Source organism: Gavialis gangeticus, unplaced genomic scaffold (genome assembly GCF_001723915.1).
Source record: "Gavialis gangeticus isolate Ggan-Ray unplaced genomic scaffold, GavGan_comp1, whole genome shotgun sequence".
Taxonomy (NCBI): domain Eukaryota; kingdom Metazoa; phylum Chordata; order Crocodylia; family Gavialidae; genus Gavialis; species Gavialis gangeticus.
Window position 1 is genome coordinate 2482976 of NW_017729031.1, and position 9704 is coordinate 2492679.

Consider the following 9704-nt stretch of genomic DNA (forward strand, 5'->3'; position numbering starts at 1 on the left):
CATGCCACCTACACTGCTATCATGACATGGGTTTGAGAAAGTGCTTCTTTGTCAGAATTAGCAGGGTGGCTAGAGTAGCCTTGCAAAGTCCAGGCACACAAGCTACTTCTCCAGATAATCAACTTCTTAAAGGGTTCTAACATTTGCACTATGCTCTAGTGAATTGGAAGGAATGAAAAGCCATAAGAAATGCTGAGCATTCACAGAGCAGCAGAACTCCTTGAGAATCCACACTGCATGAAAATCAGGTATATAGGAGGGAAAAGAAATCTAATCGTACCTTTTAAAATACAGGGAAATAATCACTTCCGAAAGGGACTAAACATTAAACATGCACATACAGAAGAAAGCCTGCCCCATCTAACTTTTGTGCCTCAAATGGCCAGAAGTGGATTCATTTCGGGAAGGGGGGAAGAAATCCAATATACCTAATTTCAATGCTATGACCGTACTCTTTATACAAAAAGTACAAAAGTACAAAAGTTGTCTTTGAGGTCTCATTTCCCAAACAACCCAAAAGAAAAACCCTAAAACATTGTTATCCTTTGTCAGGAGACCTAGGTCTCTGCACTTGAACTTTCCCCCATCCCATGCTGTGAATTGTGAATGTTCATCAAGAGTCTGCCATCAAGGCAGTTTGAAGGTAGCTTACTCGCCTAACAAACAGGGAAAGATGAAAATCAGTAGATTTGAAGGAACGATAAAATTTCTCCCATTTCTATAAAATTGTCATTATATTCCATGACAGTCAAGATGTGATGGCAAGGTCAGGTCTGTGTCTTCAGTGTTTGAACAAAAGGTCGATGAGCAGCTTTTCTTATATTGTATTTGCAATTCAACAACTGCTTTGATGTGTGCCTTAAGGGGGCCTTCACTCCCCAAGCCCTAGTATCTTCAAGTGGATCTCAAGGAGTATAGAACATCTTACTGAAGAACTCGTCTTCCCAGAATTACATTATTTTATCCTAGAAAACCTAAGAGTTAATGGCACTTGCTTTCTCTCTCTGCTGTTTGTAAGAAATAACTTGATACATTTTTACTTTCTTTGTACTTTTAGAGTAGACCTCTTACAAGCATAACCCTCTTACCTGCAAATTCTGAAAACTATAAGAATACAGCTTTTCATGGTGAATGGAAAATAGAAAGTCTCAATTACTTTTTAAAATATACTTTACCTTAAAAAACAAGCAGGTAATAGGGAAATATGTGCAGGAGGCGCATGTAAAATTATATATTTGTCTTATGTTTGGAAATATGAACTATCAAGTTCAGTATGCACTGGCTCTGATATGCTCTGTATGGAACTACTGCACATCTAAGGAAGCTGAGTATGGACCCCAAAATGCTGATCAGAATCTCATAGCCAACTGTTAAGTGCAAAGTGTTGACTTCTTTTCTAGCATTTAGCATCAAAAATTAACTCCAGAATGGGCTTCTGTAAGCATTCCTCTAAGTGCGTCTTTCAAGTATACCTTTTATAGCATGCAAATAACTTCATAATTGACTCACAATTAATTCAGCTCAAAACACCAATCATCACTGGATCAGTCAGAAATAAATGTTGATATTTGATATGGTTTAGTTGTAAACCATAAATGTACTGGCCCTTGGCAATGGCATGATAGCTACATGCCATTGACTTTTCCCTTGACTTTGCCTTTATATGCCCTTGACTTTGATAGCTACAATTACATTCAGCTAATTTCATAGATTTCATAGACATTAGGGCTGGAAGGGACCTCAGAAGATCGAGTCGAGCCCCCTGTCCCAGAGGCAGAAAGTCAGCTGGGGTCACAGGATCCCAGAAAGATAAATGTCCAATTGACTCTTAAAGGAGCCCAGAGTAGGTGCTTGCACCACCTCTGGCGGCAGTCTGTTCCAGGCCTTGGGGACTCGGACTGTAAAGAAGTTTTTCCTTATGTCCAGCCTGAAATGGTCTTGGAGAAGTTTGTGACCATTTGACCTTGTCTTCCCATGGGGCGCTCTGGTGAATAGGCATTCCCCCAGATCCTGATGCACACCCCTTATATACTTATAGGCAGCCACCAGGTCCCCTCGAAGCCTACGCTTTTCCAGGCTGAAGAGTCTCATAGTTCTCAACCTGTCATCATAAGGCCTGTTTTCCTGCCCTCTGATCAAATGTGGGTAGGAAATGTTGAATGCTTCTGAAAATCCCACCCTTAAATTCTGTCTTTAATAAAATTAGTCCCATAGCTTCATACTCTGCATTCCAGTGGAGTTGATTTAGACTACTTCCAATTCCTAGATGAAAGAAAAATTTTCTGAAGTGTCTGAGTGAGTTTGCGATTAAGCCACAAGACTAGTCAATAGGGCTTAAGCTCTTAACTCCCTTTAAATGCCTTTGAAAATGTTTCCTTAGATCTCCTGATTTATGAGTTTGGGAGTAGCGTATAGTACTCCGACTTACTAGTGAGGCAGTGAAGTACAGCTGGTGGCCTAACACGTTTCCTCTGCTGTTAGGAAGATGGTGTCTAAGACCCATGAGTTTGCTGCCATGTTTCCCTAGTCACCAAGTTAGTGTGGTACATATAACAAGTACTGCCCTTCTGCTAAAAGACGCTGCTTTAGATTGTACATTACCAGGATTAACCTAAATTATTCCAAATAAACAGATGTGCTCAAGGGAGCAACACTGGTAATTGGGAGGGGCTATAGGATCATAAGTTCAGAGAAAACGGACACCAATCATACATTGTCAGTGTTGTAGTGACATCTCAGAGCAGCAGTGGCATCAATGGTTCGTTATTTGACTCTTTGCAAAAGGACTTTATCCCATATCATACTTGCAAACCAAGTGGTTAGTCCACTGCAAGTAATCTAGATTTCCCCTAACTTGCTTTTTTGGCATTCTTCCCATCCCTGCGCTGGTTCCACAGTGTTTATGGACCATTAATTAAACATTTCTGTCCTTGCCTAGTGGGATTTTGTCCCAGTTTTTGTTTGTATTGTACAAAGAGAAAGACAAATGTGAAACTGATACAAACAGTTTGCCTGATTTGGGGTACAGTGTCCTAGCTCAGTATTGCAACACAGACCAAAACAGGGTCTGGGTTGTAAACTAGGAGAGACTGGGAGACTGCTGAGGAGAAAAAAATGGAAATTTTATCATAAATTTTCCAAGAGATTCAGTGAAATACAAACAGTTTGCCAAGGGACACTGTACAAAGCATATGGATTGCCCTTTGCTGATGTGGACTGAAAAAAAACTTTCCAAGACACAATGATATATTTTGGAGTCAGCAATTGGCCTATCCCAGTTGCTATGCACTACTGTGATTGGCTACATCTTTTTTCACCTGCCTTGCTATCATATGTCAGACAGCACTGCCTAGACAGCCTGGCTGAGCCCCAAGATCTGCTGATAGGGAACTGTAACTCTGTGAATTAAACAAAGAGGAAATCTTTGCCCTCTAGAAATGGAAAGGCTGCCAGCATAGGGAAAGTATCCCAGGCAGTTCTGCATGTAGCCGAGTGTGCTTCCTGTCCTGTTATCGTTGCAGGGTGTACTCTAAACTGCAACATCATGTGGGCAGTTTGCTTAGATGCCATGTCACCTGCAACACTTCCATATTTGGATAGGGTGTCTCCTTGGTAACAGGGCATATGCCCACTTTCTGATCTTAACAAGATCTGTGATTCATCATGCTGCATGTCTGTATAACACTGGTTATATTCACTGATGAGACTGGAAGGTGGACATCCTGATTTTTTTGATCCCTGGATCTTTTATTTCCTATATATGGTTTTATAAATACAGCTTTGTTCCCTGAATGAAGCACTACCAACAGCATTTTTGTCTACATATTAGCCTCCTATCACCTCTAATTTCCTTAGGTTTCTGTGCTACCCTCCATAGTAAAAAACAGTGCCAAGTTTGCTCTCTCCTGGTCTCACTCCTCCTGTAGTGTGGTAAGGGCTTGGGGAATTCCTCTTGCATCATGCAGCCAATTCCTGCATAAAATATTGCAGATTACACAGAGGAGAGAGGCAGATAATGATGCAAATGCATGCAAATGACAGCAAAGTTAGTGACCACGTGAAGTAACAGCATATTAAAGTCCAGGGAGTGTATGTGCAATGAAACATAGCTTACATTCCAGGAAGCTGGAAGAGAAAGCTGTAGTAGGAAAAGTAGCTGTTAGGAATGGGGTAGAAAATGTGCAGCAGGATTCATACTTTAGTTGCCACCTTTGAGTCAGACCAGATATCTATCTAGCCAAAAGTCCTGTCTCTGGCAGCTACCTCTCTGGCAGCTAGCTGATTCTCTGCTTGGTGCCCCTCTTTGGAACCCTGGTTATTAAACTTTCACCTTCACTCCCATCCCTGGTTTTTACATTTGTTGTCCCAAGCATTTTAGGTGTAGACAGAAATTACATTTGTCACGTGATCAGCCCCTTAAAAATGTTCTACAGCAATATCTAAACAGAAGCACACAGCTGTAGAGTGCTCCAGTTTCCCAGCAAATTAAACCTCATTATCTGTGGGTTTAAATGAAGGTGTTCCAAGGTGGTCCATCCCTGGTGCTGTCTCAGGATGGGAGGGGGAGAAGGCAGGAAGGCAGTCTGTTCTAGGGTTGGCCAGCCATGCTGGAGTGAGGAGCAGGTGGATTGGAGCTCTCCTGAGGCGAGAGGCTCCAGTCCACCCATCTCCTACGTCAGTGTAGCTGGACACTCCTCCCCTGCTTTCTTCCCCTCCCATCCTGAGACAGCACTGGGGGCGGGGGGTGGGAGAAAGGGAGGCAGGGCTAGAGGAAGAGGCTGCAGACAGGCAGCCTCTCTCACAGGTTCAGCTCCAAATTGAAGCTTAATCCCCCGCTCTCCCAACCCAACAGCTAACATCTGTTGGACTGGGAGGGTCAGTCTAACTCAAGGCGCTTTCTGTGAAGCACCATGAGTTAGATCAGGGAGCTGCACTTCTGTTTGTGCTTTTGTTGTTATGCATTTAGTGGTCTCTCTGTAACTGAGGGAGGCTTGTAGTTTCCAGGTCAGCCTAGGTCTACCTTCTCTGTATAGCAAACAGACTTTTCTGTGATGATGGCAAGCAGAAAATGCTTTAGAAGAAGAATGTAAGATACAGGCTGTGTTTAGAGCAATCCCAGTCACAGGTTTGGTAATGGTGAACCTGAGGTTACATCTTTTACTGCTATGTGTAAAAGCCCAGATGGAGGTGGGATCAGGGCACTACCTTAAATACCACCTTTCTTTTTGAGCCATCAATTTTTTTTTCTCATTTAGAGCACAAACATGCCATTTTCAGGGGCATCTAAAATTTCAAGGAGATATTTGGTTTCATGGCCAACTTCTTTTTTCAAATAATAAAATTCTGGTATTTTTGTGCTGTGCATTTTCATGCATTTGAGGTTCCCAAATATCTCCTTCTCAGAGCCATCCTGGAGTATAACTTTGAAATTGAGCTCTTTGCTGTGACAGCATTCATGTGTGAATCAAACATCCAAATGTCAAAAGACCTGATATTGTAACGATTAACTTTTAAATGTGGGTATGCCAGATAAACTGGGTCACAATTTCTGAAGTGCCCAAGCAATTTAGGATCCTAAATTCCATTTTCCAAAGTAATGCTAAATCCCACTGACTTCCCCAGGCACTCAAGACTCTATTGTGAATAATACTGAGGTTTCTAAATTTCAGGTGCTTCTGAAAATTTGATCCAATTGTATAATAATAAACTCTCAGTAGCTGCAGTCTGAGGAAACACTTGATAACCTGAAGTTATTGGACCCTTCACATGCAGATTAAAAGCATTCCAGAAAGCAGGCAGGGATCAAATACAATTTGCATTTGGTTGGGATCATTTATGTAGTGGGAAATGGATCTTACCCAGCAGGCCTTGTGTCATCAATGGCTCGGTCTATTGGGATTAAATCACTGAGGTAGACATTGAAGTTTCCTTCTTTCCATCTGCTTTTTGCCTCTTCTTGCTTATCATCAGGGACTACAGCAGCATGGCCAAACTGACCAGGGGCTTTGGGATCTCTTGGGAAAAGTGTCACATCAACGGTTAAAACTTTGTGCATCTCAGTATTTCTTCTCAATTGAGCTGTACTGTTTCTTCCATCTGTTTTCTTTTTTGGGTCCTTATCAGTTAAATTGACTTTGTGGACTTTTGCTAGCTGTAGATCTTCAGTCAAAATTGCTTTCCTAGTTCGATGCTTAAGAACTGATGCTTTGTTTACAATATTCACGTTAAGGTTGTCCTCACTTTTGTTGCTAACAAGTTGCTGTTTTATACTCTTTTCTGGTCTCTTTGGCAAGTATTCTTTTGAGTTGGGTATGAGGTCCTGGGACACTGGGCTGCTCATTTTGATACCATCTTTATTAATAATGACAAACTGATGTTCAGAGGAAGTTGGTTTCTTTTCATGAGCAACTTTTGATTCATCTTCTTTTGGCAGGTTTCCCAGTTCTGTTGCATTTATAGACAATCCCTTTTTCTCTGCTCTGGTAGCAGCAGCCAGTTTGCTGACAGGTAGGTATGAAGCATTTAGTGCTTTCATCTCTGTCCTGTTTGGGTTTGCAGGGATGTTTTGCCTAGGAGCTGGCAAGTCTGGTAGTGGGAATTTGTTTTGGGGTTCCTTCAGGTTTCTCCCAGCAGGCAATTCCTTTTCTAATCCAGCCAAAGAGGCTTTATCTGTAAGCTGAATTTTTAATTTGCCTTCCTTTCTCTTTGATGCCTTTGTTACAGGATCATACACTTTTTGTGCAACTTTGTTGTTTACAGAAACTGCTCTGTGTGTTAATTTGACAACTGATCTCCTTGTTGCTGTTACTAACGGAATCTGTTGAATCCTTTTGGGAACTGATTGCTTTGTTTTCAGCAGATCTGTGGAGTTTGCAGCCTTTTCATGCTTTTCTCTCCCTGCCTTTTCCATGGGAACAGAGGGATGGGGGCTCAGCAATTTTACTGGGATGGTCCCAAGTGCAGTCATTTTCTCATAGGCTGCTTTAGAGGCTGCATTTATCTTTTCTGTTGCTTTTGGTATCTTCTTTTCATTCATGTGTTTGTCTATTTTGTTTACAGCCTTCACCATTTTCTCTTCTATATTTCTAAATTCCTCATTGCTGAGCCTCCCCCTTTCCCAGCCCTTTGGGGGCAGTTCTGGTTCCTTTCTGGTGCTCTCGGGGATCTTCTCTGGGCTGCGCCAAACTCTGAACTTTTCCCGTTCTCTCCTGATCATCTCCTCTTTGAGAACCTTGGTGTTAATCTCACTGAATGAAAGCCTGAGAGCTGCCATGTCAAAGATCAGCCAGATGACAGAGGCAGCAAATATAAATGCAAGAGCTCTCCCACTCCCTCGGAAAAACTTCCGGATTTTATTCATCTTTAAGTTTATCTGTCTTCTCTCTGGCACTTGCCCCCTGAGCCTCTTACCTTAAGGAGCCAAGGAGTTATACAGCCTCCTCTCCCTGGAACACGTCTGAATAGTGATTCAGGGAAAACTTCAGATCCTGCTGCCTGTCAGTCTTTGCCTGCGTGGCATTTTACAACAGGGCATGTGCGTCTCCTCGGCTTTTCATGATTAATCCAGCTGCATTTCATTTTCATATCCTCAGTAAACACAGGCATTAAGTCACCGAAGAAGCAACAAATATAAGCTCCACATTATACTTCCTTGGTCTGTCTCATTTAACTATTGTACACGTTACCCTAAGATGAGGAAAAGGTTGCAGATCAGATGTTTTTCTTCTCTCCACCCAGCTCTCAGTCCTTGGGCTGTAACTCAACACCTCCTCACATAAGGAAACTATTTCAATCCACTACCCAGTAAACTTTCTGTGTAGCTTTTACCTTCTCAGTCCTCCTGTCTGTTAACCATTTATACAAAATCCTATCCAGAGTCAATGCCTTAGTTTCCATTTTGGGACCAAACTTACTTAGTGTTGAAAGTTAACCCTTCATTTACTATACAGTGATTTTTTTACGTATCAACACGTGTTCCATACAAATGAATAAAAAGAAATGACCAAATTCATCTCCAGTGCAATTGCATTTGTATCAAAGGATGGATATGATCCACAATTAGATAAAGTAGAAACATTTCATTGTGGGTCTATAGTGTGTCTCAATTAGAAATGGATAAGTAGAAGTGTAGCTGCCCAAGAATTTAACAGGTACTTTTATTATTATTATTTTTGCTATGTTTTACATAGGAGATGCATTTGGTGTTTACAGATAATATTATTTAAAATATGAATGCTACCTATTTGAACCTGGGGCAGAGCTAGCTGCCAGGTAAACAGAGCTGCTCAAGGAAGTCAAGGGCAAACAACAAACCTGCACTTCAAACACAATGAACCAGATTTTCCTTTCAAAAAGGTGTATCCAAGGGAAACAAAGACAACTCCTATGCATGTCATGACACTGAAAAAACAGAGCTGCCTTCTCTTAGCTTTTTCTTCATGGACCTCTGCACAATCACAGAGGATGAGTCATGCTCCCCATTAACTTTAGCCTTGCTTAGGATCCTTGGGTTTCAGAACTTGGTGACAAGGTTATGGGTTTTGTGCCTGAGGAGAGAGCAGTCATTTTAAAGGACAGGACTAGAATTCAAAACGACCTTGATAAACTGGGAAAATGATCTGAAATAAGATGAATGAGAACAAGGGCAAAGTATAACACTTAAGATGGAACAACCAAACATAAATACAAAATGAAGAAGGCCTGGCTATGATGTAGTACTGCATCTGCTAGGATGCATAAAAGATCCTGGAAGTTTTAATGGATCACAAACTTGAATATAAATCAATATAATGGCAAAATATGCTAATTGTATACTGGGATCTATTAATGGAACTGGTATGCAAGCCACAGGAACTGATTCTTCCACCTGTTTTGACACTAAGTGTTATCAAAGAGTAGTATGTCCAGTTCTCAGCACTGCATCTCACTTCAAGAAAGACATGGAAAAATTGGAAGAGTCCAGAGGAGAGCAACATAAATGATTTAAAATTCTAAAAAGCACAACATACTGAAAGTCTAAAATACCTGTGGTTATTTCGTCTTAGTGATAACAGTTTGATAACAGTCTTTATAACAAAAAGGGCTGTTATAAAGTGGGTAACAATCAGTTGGTCTTTGTGTCTACAGGAATGGGACAAAAAGGACAAGTAATAGGTTTAAAAGTTAACATAGAATATTTGTGATATCTATTAAGAAGAATTTATCATCTCTGGGGTTCGGGTGAGTCACTGGACTAGAGAACTGAGAGAGACTGGAATCACTATTACTGGAAGTTTTTAAGAGCATGTTAGACAAATATTTGTTTGCTATAGATTAGACAGGGAGGATCCTGTATCGAGGAAGGTGGTAGCCTCAATAACTTCTGGTAATCCCTTTTAGCTCTTTTTTTCCCTTTGGTTCTATGTCATTTTCTCTGTGTTGCTTCTGACAGTGGCATTGTTTAGCATTGCCATGCTGGGATTGCAGTATTCCTTCTGTCCAGGCATATGTGGAGAAAGAAGAAGAATCGGTGCTTAAAGTCAGCAATTCTGAACCATTTAAAAGACTGGTAAATTTCTTGCCAGTTTCCCAGGGAAACGTGATGTGTATAGACACCACTTTTTATGTCTACCTTGCAGTAAATCCCATCATACCCCATGAAACACCTGCCCTATGGGCTAAGTACAGACAGTCAAAAAGTCAGAGGCTGAATCGATTCAATCTTC

The 9704-nt window shown here is 41.2% G+C and overlaps 1 protein-coding gene across 1 annotated transcript in view; it reads right to left on the bottom strand.

Moving 5' to 3' along the window:
* Nucleotides 1-7890, bottom strand: part of GALNT5 (polypeptide N-acetylgalactosaminyltransferase 5) — a 43654-nt gene extending 35764 nt beyond the window's left edge. Inside the window, exon 1 of the mRNA XM_019522385.1 lies at nucleotides 5859-7890. Within this exon, the coding sequence (XP_019377930.1) occupies nucleotides 5859-7360 (1502 nt within the window). The 5' untranslated portion in view covers nucleotides 7361-7890. The remainder of the gene's footprint in view (nucleotides 1-5858) is intronic.
* Between the last annotated feature and the right edge of the window lie 1814 nt (nucleotides 7891-9704).